Consider the following 18,780-nt stretch of genomic DNA (forward strand, 5'->3'; position numbering starts at 1 on the left):
TGGATGAGACCACAGGGCTTAGCATAGCAATGAACATTCCTCGCCTTGTTCCTAGTTTGGTTAAGAGGTTAGCAACAGGGGGCTCCTGCTGTAGTAATTCCCACGGCATGCAACTCACATCCCAGGTTACAACAATTTAAAGGTATTTCCGTTACAGTCTCCACCCCTGGTCCCTCTGGGGTGGGACCCCATAGGGTTTGTCATTGCAATTATCTCCTCCCATTGCTCCTGCTTCAGCTTCAGGAGTGACCCTGCTTCAACATGGCCTTACCTATGGCTATAGTCTCTTCAGGGATGCTCCCGCTCCGTTGTGGGCTTATCCATGGCCACACGCTTTGAGGTGATCCAGCATGACCTCATGCAAAGCCACTGATACTTCAAGGTACTTATCCACAGCCACAGATGCTTCAACATGTACCTTCTCCAGCATGGACTTATCCGTGGGCCACAGTCCCTTCAGAGGTACCCCTGGCTGTGGCACAGACATAATCACAGCCTCAGACGCTTTGAGATGCACCTGCTCTAGTACATCTTATCCATAGCCAAACACATGGGGGGTCTTGCTCCTATGCGGGCTCATCTACAGGTCACAAACCCTTCATCTCCAGTTCACACTGGAGTTCCAGCCTGTCCAGTACATCAACACAGAAAGAGCAGCGATGCCCTGGTCACCTTCCAACCTGGGAGCATCGCCACTGCTGTTATCAGAATGTTCCTGGGCACAGCAGAGTAAGATAGTCAGCACAGCAACACAGCAAGCAGCAGAAGCAAAAAGCAGCCACTAACAAGCACTAGACTCTGATATTTTGGAAGGCAAGCAAGCCCAACGGCAAGCACAGAAGCCTGTCAATTAATAGCTAGACAGCAATAAAGCTGTAAATTCAATCTAACACATTCCAATCAAATCTGTCATTATCTCACACCCCTGGAGCCCTATGTCGGGTCTCAAAAAGGATTGCTGTGGTTTAACCTCAGCCAGCCATTAGCCCCACACAGCTTCTTGTTCACTTCCCCCTGGAGCGATGGGAGAAACAACCAGAGGGTAAAAGTGAGAAAACTCATGGGTTGAGATAAAGGCAGTTTAAATAGGTAAAAGCAAACACCCCTGTGTTATCAGCACTGTTTCCAGCACAAATCCAAAACATAGCCCCATACTGGCTACTGTGAAGGAAATTAACTCTACCCCAGCCCAAACCAACATGTATGTGCAAAATTTAGCACATATTCTTATATAGTATGTATATTACTCTAAAATATTTATGTTTTGCATTAAATGCCATAACATGAAATTTGGACCTTCACATAAAAACTATTAGACATTTATACTTCCAAAAACTTTAATAAGTGACAGTACTGCTGAGATGATGGTTTTTGTACAGCTTCAGGAAGTTACACAGATGAAAGACAACAGTAAAAAATGCATATGTACTGTATTTATATGCTATATTACATATATATACATATGTGCTATATATATGCTAATACAGAGAGTTAAATATTAGAGGGCTATCTGTCCCATCGATAAATCAGAAACTCAACAGAAAACATTAAAGTGAGGCTTGAATTCTCAGCTCACCTCTCCCCATTATTTCCACCAGCAACATGTGAGCTAGACTATCACTTTTCTATATGGTCCCAGAGTTACATAGTCATTACTGGAGCTGACATTTGCTCTCACTTCATCCATTTCCTTAAGATTATTAACGTCAAACAAAAAGTCGGTTTTACACAGTTGATCCTTGACCTTCACTCTATGTTCCCATGGAGCAGGCTCCTTTTTCAACAGCTCCAGCCCCTGCTTCTTTCTGTGAGTCATCCAGCAAAGAAACACTTGCATTACCAAAGTTATCCTTTGGATCACACTGCGATGATCGTTTCTGTGGCATATTGTTTGCTCCTCTGTGCTTCTAATTATCTCCTGGAATAGCTGTGTCTGAGGTACAGCATTTGATTGCTTGACACTCAAATAATCAAAATACTTTTGTTTGGGGGAGAAACTGGTGAAGAACAACTGAGATCAGTTTATTCTGATGGATCTGTACAATTCACATACCAGCTTCCCACTGCTAGGGACCAAGCCTCCTTCTGCTGGAGCGGACAGGGGTGGGGAGGGGGGTTCAGTCCACGTGTTGCTGATATTGCTTTGACAGGACAGCATGCTTGAAATGCACCTGGGAATGAATTATGTGCACACTTTGTGTTCTAATGGTGAATAGAGACACCTGAGGAAATAAACACATCTCAATAAAGAGCCTTGTTTCAATGGCTCCTTTGGTCTATGGTCCAGTAGCCTCAGGATCTCAGAGGCAGTTTATCAGGGATAAGGATCCAGCTGAGTCACTGAAAGCCTCAACATTTCCCGACCGCACCCTGAAACATTTCTTTGTTTTGATTTTTTCTGTGCTGAGTCTGAACAGCAGTGAAGAGGAACAGGATCAGCCCAGTCTTCAGCATGCGCAGACTGGGCTTTGCTTACCACCTACATGCAAGTCTATTGTGGAAAACATCGTAAGGTTTTTGACATAACTCACATAGTGCACAGGCTATTTCACTCTATAGCACAGAAAAGAAGCAGTTTTTCAAGCTGGTAGTGGAATCAGCAGTGAACAGAGTCAAATAACTGCAAAGTCTGTATTTCCCCCTTTTCAGCTGGTGGCACCACATGGTGGAAGAGGCATGTGCCCAGTTCCCGCATGCTGATACCACCTGGTTCTCCATTTTTAATAAGCCTCAAAACAAAAGCAAAATGTTCAAACCGGAAACATACGGATTCTTGTTTAGGAAGACAGTAGAGAGGACTGAAAATGGGGCATGGGTACCACAGCACTGTAAGATCTAATCCTCTCAAAGGAGATCTGACTCAATGCTGAATCCAGCCACTCTCTTCAAATATTGGACTATGAATTATAGGGGACTTGTGATGTGCGAAAATGCACCTGGAGAGCCTTTATGTAACTTGTTTGCGTGTCACACCAGTATCAAGGCCAACAGGGGTTATATATATGCCAGAAGAAAAAGAAAGGTGTGTGGTGACAAATGCCAGGCATGGTGCTAATGGAATTGAGTGGCTCAGGGGAGAGCAGAAGGGCTATTGAGTGATGGAGAGCTAGGGATGGCAGCACGGAGGTACTAGGACACACCAACAACAACACCTCATCTTTCATATCCAGCACCATGGCCGTCCCTCAGAAGAAGCTTTCTGTGAAACAGTGGGGCACACGGTGCTGGCTGTGCAGACTCTTTCCCCAGGGATAATCATGCTGCTCCCAGGCGCTGGGCACTCCTGACCTCCTCCTCAGGGTTTATTCTTTTCCTTCTACGTCTGGAGTCCCAGGGCAGGTTCATGTACCTGTGCTCTTTTTCTAGTAGCCAGTGTAGATGTGGGAACAGCACTTTTATGTTTCCTTTCAGCTGAGGGTGAGACCCTGGGAAGTGTTTTTTCATTGCTGTATTCTTTATAGGTACTGAAGTGCTTTCTTCCTTAAATCACATCTTCCAAAGACCACCTGCTGCCTACGGGACTCAGAGAAGGAAGAAAGGCAAATTAAAAAAATATCCAGAAAAGTATTACAAGCACACTTTAAAGTTCTGCTTTTTCTGTGATTTCCGTGAAATCTGTAATCTCATGGTTCCAAAATCAGCTAATAAATACAAAAAACCACCCACAACTTAAACAGATCATAAGTAAGCAAAAAGGCAATTAGCTGTGGTAATATACAGAGTCCCTTCTGGCTGTTCATCAGTGTAGAGCCTTTTCAACTCATTTGTACAATAGGTCAGCTTGCCTCCCCACCAGAAACCCTCCTGCAATACGAAGCAAAGGGCAAAGGGACTTGTGTTGCACTAGAGGAGGAGAGAAAGTGACTTCTAGAGTCATGAGCCTTTCATCAAAGGCTGGGACCTTGAAGCTAAACAAGGTAGCATCATTTCAGATGCAGCAGCTTCTCTTCATTTGCTGCTTGTTGAGAGAAAACATTCCATTTTCCTGGTCATTTACTAGACTAACTCCACTTCAGGCAATGCCTGTGTGTGTTTTTTCATACAGGGGCAGTGGGGCATGGCAGGTAATGGTTGACAGGTGGTCCTATTTACCTCTGCAACTCAAGCTCTGAGATCAGAAATAAATCTTTCCCCAGTGAACATAAGCAGCTATTTCAGAGTTATTTTCTGCTGTACGCCTCCAAGTGTAGCGGGCAGGTCATTTTTCAATTTGTTTAGATTCAGCTGGCAGGGGTAAATGAAATGTGGTGGATGATTTCAACCTCCCTTTTTGGGTGGTATTCCAGAGCCTTGCAATAGGATGCAATGAGTAGTCCTCATGCAGAGAAACTGCAGTGATTAAGGCAGCATATTGACTGACTTCCTTGTTACCCTTTAGGCAGGTAAAACTGAATATGTACATGGCACAGAGTGTAGAAAAGCTCAGGCTTTGGCACTTACACTGTGTTTGTCTGGCTGTCTGCTGTAATAGTCTTTTGGCTTATGTGAAAACAAATATTTTCCCAATTTGTCATTTTCTCGTACGAGCTGCGAACACATGCAAAATTTAGATAAACATCAGAGGGCAGAGCAAGTTCTATTTGCATGTTGCAGCACAAACTAAGCTACAAAATAGAGCTGCCAGACTAGAGGGACTGCTGTTAGAGCACCTCAGTTGCTGCAGCACTGACCATAGCATGGTTCACTTCACCATACACCACAAAACTGCAAGCTCAGGAGAACACCCCAGCTGCCATATGGCGTTAGATCACATCTGCTGCAAGATCAACTTTTGGCATGAAGGCTTCCAGTGGAATCTGTATTATTCTTCACTATCCTGTACCGAAACATGTAAGAGTTCAGACAATCTATTGAAGCTCCTTTCAGCCAAAAAGCATTTTACTGACATATTTGCTTAAGGACACCACAGCATGTACCATAATGTGGGCAGGAGCTTGACTGGCTTCTTGGTAGGATGGGGTGGTGGTTCAATGCTGGCCACAGCTCTTGCCTCTGCATCCCCAGCTTTTCCCCAGGGTTATGATGATGATGATGATGATGATGATGTTGGCTCCTTGTAACAACTTGCTCTGATCCATTTTCCAGCTGATTGTCCAGTACTTCTCTGTCCCTAGATTTTTAGCCATTTTTCCTGCTAAATCTTCCCTTGTTCAGGAGAACAACTCACATCTTTCCATGCTGAGAAAAGGGACAGTGTTACCCCTTTTCTCATCCCAGATTTCTCCCTACAGCGCTCCCTCAGTCCATCTCCCAGGAAGGCAGAAGACATGAGTACTTAGTTCAAGTTCTTACTTTGTTCTTCTCATTGCAGTATCTAATCTCCTTCCAGAAACACACAAAGCAAAGTGAATGGCATCTGTCACGCCACTGCACTTTCCTCCTCTACCCTGAGGAAGAAGTGTGTGCAAAGGAGTATCTTGACTCAGAGCCTGTTTATTTTCAGCTTGATTCTCATAACACAGGGCTTATGAATGCCATTTCCCCACCCCAGACATGACCAGACCATCTGCTTACTTTCAATCTAACTTGACTGTGGGACAATGGTCTTGAAGATAAGGTGTTATGATGACAGCCAGGCAGAAAAGAGAGAGATAAATGTCTCTCATCTCCCATCTCAGGGGGAATCTGCAGTAGCTTCATCCTTGTTCAGATGGTGGGACCTTGGCTCCAGGGGCACCAACCACTGGTAAAGATGACTTCGTAGATCACCTTACTGAGGTCTGTAACGGCCCTTATTCCTATGCAAGCCCTATCTACAGTTTGCCACACAGATGATTTCTTTCATTGCTGCCTCGGTTGAGCAGCGTCACCGTCTGTCATCTTCATCCTGGCCCTCTAGCCTCATCTGGTAGGTACATGGCCCTCCTCATGGAGCAGTCCAAGACACAGAGACTGGGAAGCTGATAAGGAATTCCATGGGAGGTATTTCAGGGATGATAGTGGCAAGCCATGCCATAGCCTTCTGTGCAGATGGTGTACAGGGATTGCTTTAGGCTTCATACCAGGGATGTTGCATTGCTATAGGCAAGCCAAGAGGCCCTATTTACTGAGGTGAGGTCACTCCTGTGAAAAATTGTTTACTAATGAAAGAGGAGAGTGTTGCTTTTAGGCACTGCTACAGAGCTGGACATAGCAAACACAAGAGAAGTGCTGCAGCTAAGACTCAGGCCATGAGATGTACATTCAGACAAAGGCTCTGCATGAGGATTTGATTTCCTTGAAAGCACTGTCCTATGCCAGTCATCTCCATCTTGCTTAGATCTCAGAGAAGATTAATCCAATTTCATTGGCAACCCGGGTCTCAAGACCTAAGCAACTCACTTGGGAGACTCAAGAGCTAATTCCAAGCTTTTCTTCCCAACCTTCAGAAACAGAAATGTACTGTTTGAAGGTAAAGCTGAGGCATGCAGCTAATCACAGAGCTCTGAGGGCTCCTTCAGAAACTCACCCAATGCTCAATGGTTCACTTGGAGTAAGGGGATTTGCCACCACTATGTGATTTGCTTCTGAGTAGCTCTCAAAGCAAAAGTGCTGCAATGGTAAGCGGCTGTCATACTGCCAGTGCAAGACCCAGAATGGGGACGACTCTGTCATGGCACGTTTTTAGCAGCTGGACCACAGCCGGTGCACAGCACACAGGGACCAGAAGCATCTGTAGGAAAGCAACCCACACAACGGATAGCTCCTCCCACTGCTCTGTCATCAACCCCAACCATTTTGACAGCAGGAGGAAGTTGCAGGAGTGGGAGCAGCAGGCGGCTGCCTCCATAACAGCCCTCCTTGCCCGTCCACAGCGGGGAGAGGCTGCGGTTCCTCGCCGGGCTGCCCAGGAAAACCTGCAGCACACAACTTAGCTGAATGTTTTCTCTTGGATCTGTTCTCCATTCCAAACATTACTTCTGTCAGGGAGGATTAATGAAGCATTTCATTTACTAAATGTGAGCATTTGGCTTCAGCAAACTCATCTAGTTGTTTACTATGTGCTTTTATGCACTTTTTTTTTTGACAAATGTTTCTGTTTTAATCTGTACATTTGCTATAACCTCTTCCTCTGCATCAACATTTCTCAAAGTTAGCAGAATTAATACACATTTATATACTACATGCTGAACAAAAACACCTGCCCACAAACACTATTTACTTAATTTGCTTAAGCCAGTGAGTTATTTACTTACCTGTCAGATAAAAGGGATAGCAGACAGCTTTCTAGCTCAACAAAGTGTTGGCAGAAAGTATTGACTTTAAACTTATACATAATGCATTTGATAGGATTGACCAGCAGCTCTCTGAAACAACTCTGAGCTTCCAAATACACTTACCACCTTATCTCACATTTTTGGTCATTTATTTTCTGAGGTTTTTGTGCCTTGTTTTTTTTGTGTTTAGGGAATGTATAAAAAAGAGAGAGGCAAGGCAGTATTTTTAAAACTAACTGATTTTAAAAAAACGCTTAATATGGGGGGGAGGAGGGAATGTGTGGTCCTTATGGTGTTCCTAAGAGCTATTGAGATGGGAAAGTGAATTTATTGGATACAGTGGATTGTGAATACTTGCCTATATTTTATTTAAACAGGCACAGCTTGTACTGCTGATGTGAGCAGGCTAAGAGGGGGCGAGATGACACCTGGTTAGCTACCCACCATTTGGTACTTGCTTTGATTTAGGCCTTCCTTTTTCTTTCAGTGTCTTTCAAAATAGATGAGTTTTACATTCCCAGGAACTTCATATGTTTGGGATATCTACCTGTTGTCCAGGCCAAAAAATAACACTTCTGGAATATAACTTCTCAAGGAAGCAAAGTGTGGATCAGCATATGGATGAGCTGATTCTGAATCTTATATTAAAGAAAAATTATAAAAAGTATATATAAGATATCAAACAAAGAAAATCCAGGTGGGTGCTGTACAGCCTCGATGCTGAGGTGCTGGGGACAGAGCTGGTTCTAGAGGAGAGCTGCAGTAAAAAGCTACCTGTGTTATTCAATAAGTGGCAACACCTTGCTCGTCTCCGATATCCCATTCCTCTCCGAAGTCCTGATTGTTTCTGGCCCTGGCCATCAGGACTGTTTATGTGTTTTATATTTCATGTTTTTAAAAATGTCAGGAACTAATCAAGGAATCAAGAGCAAAGCTCAGGTCTGTTCTCCCCAGCAAGACCGCTCACAATGAGGTTAAATTTTCACCCCTCATCTTTCACCATTGCACGTCCTATCACTACATGTATAGGTTGGCCAAGCTCTTCTGAATCCTCCCAGTCACTACAGTTTTCCCTTTGGAGTTGTGTCCTTCCATAAGGACAGCATAGGCAGCCCAAGATTAGCTGTGTATTGTTTTCTTGTGGAGAGCATGAAAATATTGTAATTCATATGCAGTGGAAAAGGCCTCTGCATTAAATTGTCTTTTAACTATGTGTCTCACGTGGTTTGCCTCTCAGCAACAAGCTAGAAAACACTTACTTTTCCTTCTCTTCTGTGATATGAAGGTGCTCAAGGTTTCTCATGAAAATCAGAGTGGCTCTGTACTAGTCATGACGGAAACAGTCAAAAAGGCAGCTCTTGTGCAAAGAGCTGGGCAGCAGAAGGGTGGAGCAAGGGAGACCAGACAGGGGAAATGGCAAAAAGAAATGAAAAAAGGTGGGGCAAGAGAGACTTTTTAACCTTATCTTTTAGCTTTTGCATGAAAACAGTGGGAGGACAGGTCAGAAGCAAGCTGTGCGCACACTGCAGGTGACACATCAGCGAGCCCTGGGCAGGCTGGAAACCAGACCTTCTCCCACATCTCTCACACTGTTGGCCAACAGCATCACAACCACCTTCTGCTCCCTTTTCTGAAGAAAGGACGTTGTCTCAGTCATCTTCTGCATTCCTCTGTTGAGAACCAGCTGGGAATGCTGTGGGAGGTGCTGCAGGGATGGGGATGCAGCCGCCAGCTGAGCTGCGCTATTGCTCTCAGGGATCACTGTGCAGGCAGCAGTGCATCCCAGCAGAGGTATGGAAAACCTTGGGCCAGGATCCCGGGGCCTGGCCATCCTCCTAGGTCCCACAGCAACACAGATTCAGGCACCAGTGTCACTTTAATCTGGCCTCAGATTAGTAAAAGAAAAAATTCCAATGAATTGGATCTAACACCACAGCTGTGAATCAGATGAGCTGCCTATGTGCACCTTTGAATTTGTCACCTACTTCCATGGCATCCAGAGATCCAGGAACCATTGTTACATCAAACAGTGAACTCATCAAGGCATGCTAATTCTTTTTTTTCAGATAGAAACTGGCCTAAACAGACTAAAACCTTGAAAAATATCCATTTTGTCTATTTTCAGGTTTTTTTTGTTCCACCATATTCTGAATTTCATTCCAGAATGGTGTTTCCATTCCAAGGGTGGCCTAAGGTTTAAAAAAAACATTAAAGAATTCAGTCCTCCAAAATGAAACATTTATTTTTCCATCAGATTAATTGTTATTTACACAACTCAGTACCCAAGTTCTGTTTTTTGCTAACGACTCTTGAACACAGACTGTACTGGCTGTCACCTGCCAGAGGAAAGCTTTCCATAATCGAATCCCTCTCACCAACAACGTTATGCTTGATGTTCTGGCATTGAGAATGATTTTAATTAGCTTATGTTTTCCCACCTTCTAGTGCCTTAAACCAGAGCTGCCCTTGTCGAACAGTGAACTTCTAAATACTTGTTCTGTGAACTCTCTTTATGCAAATGTCCCTCCCTTTTAGATTGAAAGTTCTTTCAAGTGGAGATTAGGACACTCTTTTAGAAATGTGTTGGTTTGTTTTAACAAACTGCCATCTGGCGAGGTAATACATCCCTGTCACTGTGCTTTTAGCTTTATTACATCAAAAACTTCCCCAGTATCCAAGACCAAGTCTGGGTTGTATATTAATCCTTGCATATTAATTTACTGCAGAGCTTTAAACATATATCTTAATATCATGGTAATAATTTCTGAAGATCCTAAATATGTGTTTGGGTGAATGGAGCGATAATGAGTTACTTTATGCTGACATCAAGTGGTGTTTCTTCGGTCAAAATACACCAGCACAGCTGCTGTATGCTGTAACCATTCAGTGCTGGCACGACAGCAAAATGTTTGTGTTCCCAGCACAGCTGAGACAGAGCTGAAAACCCACTGCATGCACAAGGGCCATCACCCGCCTGCTCAGCAAGACTGTGGCTACTAAGCTGATGCTGTGCATTTTCCCCTTCACTTTCCAGCACCATGCTGGTGTTTTCTGCCCTTTCCCAGTTTAATGGTCAGCACCGTGGTTAGCACCAGTGAGCTGCGCTGGATGTTCCGCCTGGTTGTAGGATGCTCTCCTGCACAGCCCTGGGTAGCGACCCCGGTTTGTACCCATACCATGGTGGCAGGCACTGAGCAAGGCTGGGTAGGAGGGAGGCCAGCTTCAAGTGCCCTGACCAACGCTGATGCCTATTTACATCTCTCAGTTAATACTTATGGTGCCAGAAGAGTGCTCCATGTAGTGATGATGATCAGAGGAAGGGGAAGGACAGGGTTTTGCTACCTCTGTGCCCACACTGCCACGTAACTGTGCAGCAGAAACAGCCCTGGGGCTTGGGTCTGGGGGACAGGCTCACGCTGAGGCTCAACCACACACTTTGAATCATAATGAAGTTGTCACTGTTTGTTGGATGGAGAAATATGACACGCTTGAATTTTCCACTAGGCTTCATTTGATCAGAAGAAATTGGGTCCACTGTACCATCTTCTAAATGGCTGGCTATGCACATCACCCCACACCACTCTGTCTCTCTGGCAATTTAAAAAGACTTTTTTTTCTACTTTCCTGAGCTTTTAGACCAGGCTGGAGAAGCAGATCTTTTGCAGTACAACAATGAAAACATAGGAGCAGTGTGGGGTTCTGTACCTCGGTCTGTCCCTGCAAACTCCCACCACCACAGGTCCTACAGTGGCTGAGGTGGTTTGGTGGGTGTGAGGACAACCTGGCAATACAGAAGGGAAAACTGGTGCTTGCAGAAATACATTCCCTGCTTCCTGGGGTATTTTTCCCCTTCACATGATTTGTCTGTGCCTGGAGAGACTGGCCAGGGAGCAGAATAGAGGTGGTTATGAGGTTTAACCAAATGTTGTGAAGTCCTCTCATACCTGGCATGTTTCCCTGTGTTGGGTTTGAGCTGCGAAGCAGGCATGAGGGCTCAGAGCCCCGCTAAGGGTGACATGATTTGCTCAGCTGGAGGGAAACAGCTCTCTGAAAGCTGTGACTCAGGCAGCCCGCAACCCACAGGGACCTGCTGAGGAATCCCACATTCATCCTCCCTTGTTAAAGCCCAACATAAAAATAAACTCATTCATCACCCGTGATTAAATTAGCGCCCCTATAAAACTTTAATCTGCCTTCTGAAAACCAGCCACATTCGGAAAGCTCTCCCCTAAATATTTCATCAAAGCCTTCAACGGCAGTGGCCACACAGCAAATCTCTTTTACTTACAAGGACAGTGTTTTAGTTTAATGGCAGTGTTTAAAAATAACGCATGTTCTGCACTGAATAGCCTCTCGCACGGGGGCTTGCACCCGTGTCCCACCCCTGCTTCCTGACACACGCCTGTGCAGAAAGTGCCTCATTGTGATTTGAAACACACATCACTTCTTACGCAAAGATTCATGATATGGGGAGGTTATTTTAAGAAGTCTAAACAAGACGCTGTGGGAGCAGCACAGGGATGATTGAAGGCATTTGTGTATTGCACAATGCTGTTACTGAGGCACCTCGAGCAGTCACTCTACAGCATAGACTATGTAGGAGGATATAATCCTTTTCTGTGTGTTGTAATGATTGGGATTCATGGTTTAAAACCAGGGTAAGACCTATGGTGCAACTCAATATAAAGAGAAGCATGAAGTTATTAGTGCAGGAGTACAATTGCTACTGTTAGTGCTATCTGTTAAGTGTTAATTATATTCTAGGCTTAATGCAAGCCATGAAACAATAGTTCCTGCTCTGAACTGTTTGTAGGCTTGGCTAATACATGGTCACTATGGGGCTAGCCAGTGGGTCTCCAGCTGCTGCACATGCTTCACTTTCCTGTAGTGGGGTTTGCTCTGCTTGGCACTTGTGGCCAAACACCGACCGAGCCACACATGTGCCATAGCTCTTGTTAGGGAACGAGTAATTGCTAAGGGAGAGGGATTTGGAGCTGGGGTTTTCCACATACAGACAAATGCCTTCAGAAGCTAATTACAGAGCAACTGTAAAACAGATGTCAGTTTTACTATCAAATTGTAAAGCATCTCAAATTCACCTTCAAGTGGGAAGGAATTGTGGTATTGTAATTTTGTAGTGATTACTGAGGAGTCTGAATTGGAGACCAAGGCTCCATGTGCCATTCATTACATAGAGCACAGGGGTGCCGTTTTAGCACTCTCTGTTACACTGGTAACATCAACCAACACTGTTTTTCTGAAATCAGAATATTCCCAGGGGTGCTGCTTTGCATTCCAGCCCTCTGAGGGGTTAATTATTCCTTCAGGAGTGACTTTGATATCTCAGAAACTTTCATGCCTTTTCTTACCTAAAATCAATGTTTCCTTCCCTAAAAATAAATAAATAAAAAATTAAATAAAAGCTGTCTCCTGAAAGCTTCATTATTTGGTAGGCTCAGGAATATACAAGTGGTCTCTGATTCATTTGTTCTCTGGGGAACTCAGTAACAAAGTTCCAACAATGAGAGGAACTTCTCAATCTTTTAATATAAATAGATGGGTTTCTTAGGCTCAAGACACCAAGCGATCCTTCAACAGACATTGCTACTGCCGCCTCTGCAGGCTCTCAGTTGAAACGCAAAAACTGCATTAGCACATATGACACATGCAGCACTTGCATTTTTAAATGAGGTTAGTGTGTGCTTGGCAGGAGGATGAAAAAGCCATTTTGTAGTCTCCTGTTTTCTTTCTTCTCAGGATGCCACACCTTCTCCTTCTCACCTTCAGAAAGGGCTTCAGGCAAGATGTGCCATAGCCACACTGCTTTGCTGATGATGAGTCTTGGCAGCCGCATTAGATGTGGGTTTACCTATGGGACTTTGGTTGACCCAGAGAAATACCCACCTCCAGCCATGACAATCAGCCATGTGAATGTGCAGCGAGACCAATGCCCTATTTTATTTGGGCACAAGCTGCCAGGCCAGGTGCCTTAAAGCTTTCAAAAAGCAGTTCCATGCTGCTGGATGTTGGTGAAACCCTAGAGGAGGGTGATGGGCCACAGGATCAGCGGAACTAGAAGCATCACTATGTGCTCATACAGAAATATTGCTTTTGGGTGGTGTTATGTAAAAAGAGCACAGCAGCAATAACTCTGAGAAGGAAGAAAGCTTTAGGGAGTTAGTGAAACAGGCTCTGCAGGGATTCATAACCCAGGAAACAGACCTTTCATCCAAAGGAAAAACAAAGTGCAAAGGATCTGATAGCACTGCTTAGGGATGATGTACTATAGAAAGGCCATGGCTCCAGAATCTCCTCACCACTCAAACTGTTACCATCTGCGTGCCAGACATGAAGAGGACAAAATTAATAGTGCAAAATGCTGCAAAATAATTTGTCCAGACTCTGAATATGCTGAGATAGAAAGTGCCAAATGAGGAGTGGTTCCTAGTTACCAGAAAGCTTCCTAACCCAGAGGTGGAAGGAATGATTGGTCTGATAACAAGAATAGTTGCATCTTTAAAGTTATGTGAACGCAGTGAGATTCAGTCACAAAGGATATCTATAATAAGTCAGATGCCTGCTTTCCATCATGTATGGATGATGCAAGGGAAAGCTTTCACATAACCCAACCACTTAGTGTTTCCCTAGCTAACTGACCAGCCTGCCATAGATCACCAGGAGCTGACAGCTGAACTGTAAGCAGCAAACAGCCTGGCCTCCAGGGAGACCCTGCAGCACCTGAGGAAACTTCCACTGACAAGATAGAACTGAGTTAGCTCCTCGGTGCTCAGAGCTGAAGTCAGATTTGATCAATACGCCTCCGTCAGGCCGACACTTGTGTGTAATTTCAGCAGCACGGGAAGAGGACTAAGTTCATTAGCTAGGCCAGAACAAATGACAAATTCCTCTGCCAGGATGTTCTCTTCTCAGTTACAGCAAAAACATAAATCTGTCAAAGTACGTTTAGGCGCTGTGTGCTTTACGTCATCAGCAGTTAGCGTGGATCTTACTCAAATCCTAGATAAGCTGGGAGACTGCACCCTTCGTTCAGTTGCTGAAGAAACTGATAAGGCCCTTTTCCTCCAGAAGTTAAAATGAGCTTCAAACCAAGACATTTTCCTGTCACTAAAGATTCACACCTACATACACCAGTCTTATTTGGGAAAACATTAACAGACAAGAAGAGACTTTTTGTATCATTTCAGTGGAATTACCCATCACTCTGCTTTCCCTGGATCACAGGAAGGTGGATGAGTATATACACAGAATCATAGAATAGTTAGGGTTGGAAAGGACCTTAAGATCATCATGTATACACTTAGTTTATACAAGTGTGACATGAAGAAGAGTCTGGTGTGGATCTGCCATATTTAAACACCAAAATGAACTCACACAAGACGCAGTTCAACCAAACTTACATCAATGTCTTGGAGATGCTGTAGACCTGCCTAAAATCAAGTCCTCTTAACAAAAGTATCCTCACCCAAAGAGATAATGCAACCCAGCCACTTCAGATCATGCAAAAACAGTACTTCCCAAAGCACTTTGGGGATTGACCCAGCTCTTTCCTGACCCAAGGAGGAATGACACAGACAGATATCATCTTTCAAAATGGCCAGCTTAAATCAACCCAGTGTTTGACTGGTGTCCAAGATTTCCTCCTTCTCTGCCCCACTCATGTTTGTGTGGCTAAAAATCAACCTTGCCAGACCCCTGCTAGATCAGAGAGGGCAGAAGAGCCCCATGCAGCAGCTCAGTGGGTGAGCAGGGAGAGCAGTGCACAGAGCCCTGGGGAAGGAGCCCAGCTCAGCCCAGACTCATGTCAGCTGTCGGCAACTCTGCCCCTGAACAGGACTTCTGCATCCTGCCTGCAGAAGGTTTCCAGGGCTGAGGTGTGGGACAGCTGCGGGTAGGATGCTCTAGGCTTGCCCAAGAGCTGTCCAACAGATAAGGAGGGGGCATCATCACAACTGTGCAGTAGATCTCCACAAGACTGCTTATGAAGCCCTTTTTGCACTATCATGGAAAGCATTATGTCTATGGCTATGAGATAATTACACTGCCAAGCATCCTATCATCACTTGCTGGAAGAAGTGTTTAAGAATTTCAGCTATGTTTGTGACAACATCTGACAGCCATAATTCAACTCAATCCCTTTTAATGATTCATTTTCATGGATTGTACATCTATTTCCAGTGCACTGCACTTACTTCAGAGGCAGTAGTAATGAAAACTTAACATTCTGGATATTTTACACTGGCATGGTAAGCATGAGATATGGACCATTGCGGAGACCCTGGGTAAGTGCCTTACCAGAGCTCTAATATGCTTTCTTGGGAAATGACTGAGATTATTTATGCTGTAATTAAAGGTATGCTATAATTAATTTGTTAATCTTCAATTGCAGTGTGAATCTCTTTTTGATTAGTAAATATGCAATGCTTAAGTGCTATTATGTAAAAATATATTTATCATCAGACAGAGGGGGTGTTATCGTTAAGTACATAATTACAAATCTATAATTATAGGAAAAGCTATGAAGGCAGTGTCTGTAGAGACAAAAAAATCTTCAAAAACATCATTATAATTTGTGCTCTCAGGGGTACAAAGAGCTGGAACATGTACCTCTGGGTGCCTGGCAAAGTGCTATGTGCCTGTCAGGAGCTGTGCATGGCCCATGGCACATGACAGTGGTTCAGCACCCTGTAACACCCACCTTCTCCACTGGTCCTGCCCATGATTTAACTCAGAGCTGCTACCCAGCCCCAAGGTATCAATGAGTGGAGAAGTGCCTACGAGCCACCTCTTCTTCTGCTTTTCCCACTGTCTGGAAATTAAACCATGAAATGGCCTTAAAAGAGAACAGCAGAAAGAGGGGACAAATCTGCCCCGAGAGTTCCCCTTGCAGATCGTGCAGTGATTTACGTTCTACCCTGGGGAAACAAAATTGGTGAGAACCACTTCTTCTCGAGGCAGGTCAAATTTCAGAGCAACTTTGTCCTCCTTTTAGAGAGACACGAATCATCCCAAGGCATACAAACCAGGAGGAAATCAAGCTTGGGCTTATTTAAATGCTCAGGGTGACATTTTTTTTCATCTTTAAAGTTGGTGTAGAAGGTGAGCTGTAGAGTGTGGGACAGATAGCTGAGATAAAAATGGCAGATGCCAGACAGTCCTTCACCATGACACTGAAATGTTTCTCTGCTCCCTTTTGCTGCATACACTTTGGTAGTTGCTTAGTGCATGCTATTAGTATAGCTCTATAGTAACCTACTCCAGCCACTTGGACCTGAAAATTAGACTTCAGACACTTTTAAGAAACCAACATTCAAATGCTGAAACAGAAGCACGGAGGATTTTCAGATAAAAGGCAATAGCTGCTCTCCTAAGCCTTCCAGAGATTTCTGATACTTCTTTTAAACATTTTGCCCATCCAGCCCTGCTGTTTGTGAGGAAGCAGGGATAAAGGCCATAAATAAAGCCTGTGGTGCATGATCTGCATCTTGATCTGGAAGCTATTGCTCTGGCACAAAGAATCATTCCAACTTCTCTATTGCAGAGCACCATGTGTGTGACTAACGGTAATAAATGTGCTCATTCCCCTGATTTTGTAGAGCACGGAATTTACAAGCATTCATGTAGAATTGGAAATGACTGATTTCTATGCAAACTGTATAACTGGGCTTCTCCAATTAGTCCTAAGGAGGTATCGAATATTCGTTCTTGTGTCACAAGTGTTCATTCCAGATACAATATATTCAAATGTTTATCAAGAATAAATTCTCATTTACTGTCTACTTTTCAAGGCTAATTAGCAGAGCAGCCCTGCTGATTCTGAACAGAAAACTTCACTTAAATCAAAGAAAAACCCCAAAGAAATGTCACTCCAAGGCGAATGCCTGAAGTGCAGCTGGAGGTGTGTTCCCAGCACAGAGATTGCTAGATTGGTTTTTTTTGTAGGCTTCTTGCAAAAAATCTTGGCCTTTGCTTTTCTACCCATCATATGAGGCACTTCTCAAGTAATGGGCATAAGACCAAATGTCCAATAAATATTTAAAGTGAAGTCAAGTGGCCCTGCCAAAGCATGGGCAGGAGAAGCAGCCACTGCAGGAGCAGAAGCAGCATCTCAATCCCAGCAGAGCCATGAGAACAGAGAACCAGGGGAGTCAAGGGCTTCATCTGCAGATCTCAACTGGCAGAGGCTGCAAGGGCACTCCAGTAAATTCCTGTCACCTGCCTGCATCTCTCCCCAAGGAGAAATCTGCAGCTCTGCAGCTCTCCACACATCAGTGCCAGGAAGGTTTTCAGCCGCATCACCTGGTCCTCTGCCAGCCAAAACAGGCATTATCCACTGTGCTCAAGTACACAATGAAGTGACCCCAACAGCTCCAGGCAAGGAGCTGTGCAGTCCAATTTTCCCAACTAGACTGGTGTCTAGCTGGAGCTAGGGAAGAGCATTACTTCATCATCCGAAACACCAAGCAAGTATGCTTTAATTTGATTCAGTGTTGATCATAATATTGATTAAAGTTGGAAGATAGCCTGTGCTTCTCTGTGTGTACTGGCAAGACACATTCGACTGAAAAAGAGTCATTTGCAGCTACCCAGGTGAGAAAAATTTTAGCTGTAAGTGACACTTACCAAAATACATTACCTGGCATTATAGGTGAAGGGATAAATTAATATCATTATTACCTTCTTTATTTAAAGCTAATAAGTTATCCAGGGCTTGCAGTGAGGATTACTTTATGCTCAGTCAGTGCAAATGAGCTGAGAGATATAGAATCCTTGGCCAAGTCCTTAGAGCTAAAGAATGTCACTAGTTGTAGGATATGCCTTAACAGGGTTTTGGGTTTTTTTATTGTTTTTCTTTCTAGGGCTATATTTAGGAATATATAAGGAGCAGAACCAAATTCTCTTGCTCTCATTTTAATTCAGAGTAAATTTGGTGCAGTTACTACTGACATATGTTAATACAAGGCTCTGGAAATGATAGGTCAGTAAGAAGAGACAGGTTTCTCCCACATAATATTAACAAGCAAAACAAGTACATTGTCAGTACAGGAATATAAACTAACCCTGACATTGCAGCTATAATTCTGAAGTGATTTTCACCACACATTTTCACACTTTTTTAAGGTGGTTTAAGGAAACAGAGAAGTCTAAGGGCTGTTATATCCTACAAGATGGTTAAAGACCATATTCATCGGGGTGCAGGACTGGCACCATGTACTAGTGGTTATCCATTCTTCCAAGGGAGGATTAAGGTGAAAGTTAAAGTTTTACCAAGTAGCAGCCACATTTGGACCTCATGCATAGTGGGGCTGATCCTGATGAACTTAACTGGATTTTAGGTAAATTTAAATGATGTGAGTGTCAATCAGTCTCAGCATGCAGATTCTTCTAGGTGGGTTCAGCTTGGCTGGCCAATGTCTGGGGCTGAGAAGAGAGAGGTTTGTCAATAACCTTTAGAGACCTCAGGTAGGAATCATCCCACCCCATTCAAGCTTCAGAAGCTGCAAGGGTATGTCTGTACTGTAAATGAAAGCGGGTTTGATTCGTGGCTCTGAAGCCAGGCAACACT

At 44.0% G+C, this 18,780-nt stretch overlaps 1 protein-coding gene and 1 long non-coding RNA gene across 2 annotated transcripts in view; both read right to left on the reverse strand.

Annotated features, from left to right (window-relative positions):
* LOC133276571 (uncharacterized) overlaps positions 1 to 18,780 on the reverse strand; it is a 787,535-nt gene that overhangs the window by 113,258 nt on the left and 655,497 nt on the right. The window lies entirely within an intron of this gene.
* The window catches only part of ALG10 (ALG10 alpha-1,2-glucosyltransferase), a 42,637-nt gene continuing 25,973 nt past the window's right edge, over positions 2,117 to 18,780 (reverse strand). Inside the window, exon 3 of the mRNA XM_061467469.1 lies at positions 2,117 to 3,513. Within this exon, the coding sequence (XP_061323453.1) occupies positions 3,487 to 3,513 (27 nt within the window). The 3' untranslated portion in view covers positions 2,117 to 3,486. The remainder of the gene's footprint in view (positions 3,514 to 18,780) is intronic.

The sequence above is a fragment of the Pezoporus flaviventris genome, unplaced genomic scaffold (assembly GCF_033815535.1).
Source record: "Pezoporus flaviventris isolate CSIRO_AGI_PZ_B2104156 unplaced genomic scaffold, CSIRO_AGI_Pfla_v1 ptg000045l, whole genome shotgun sequence".
Classification (NCBI taxonomy): Eukaryota; Metazoa; Chordata; class Aves; order Psittaciformes; family Psittacidae; genus Pezoporus; species Pezoporus flaviventris.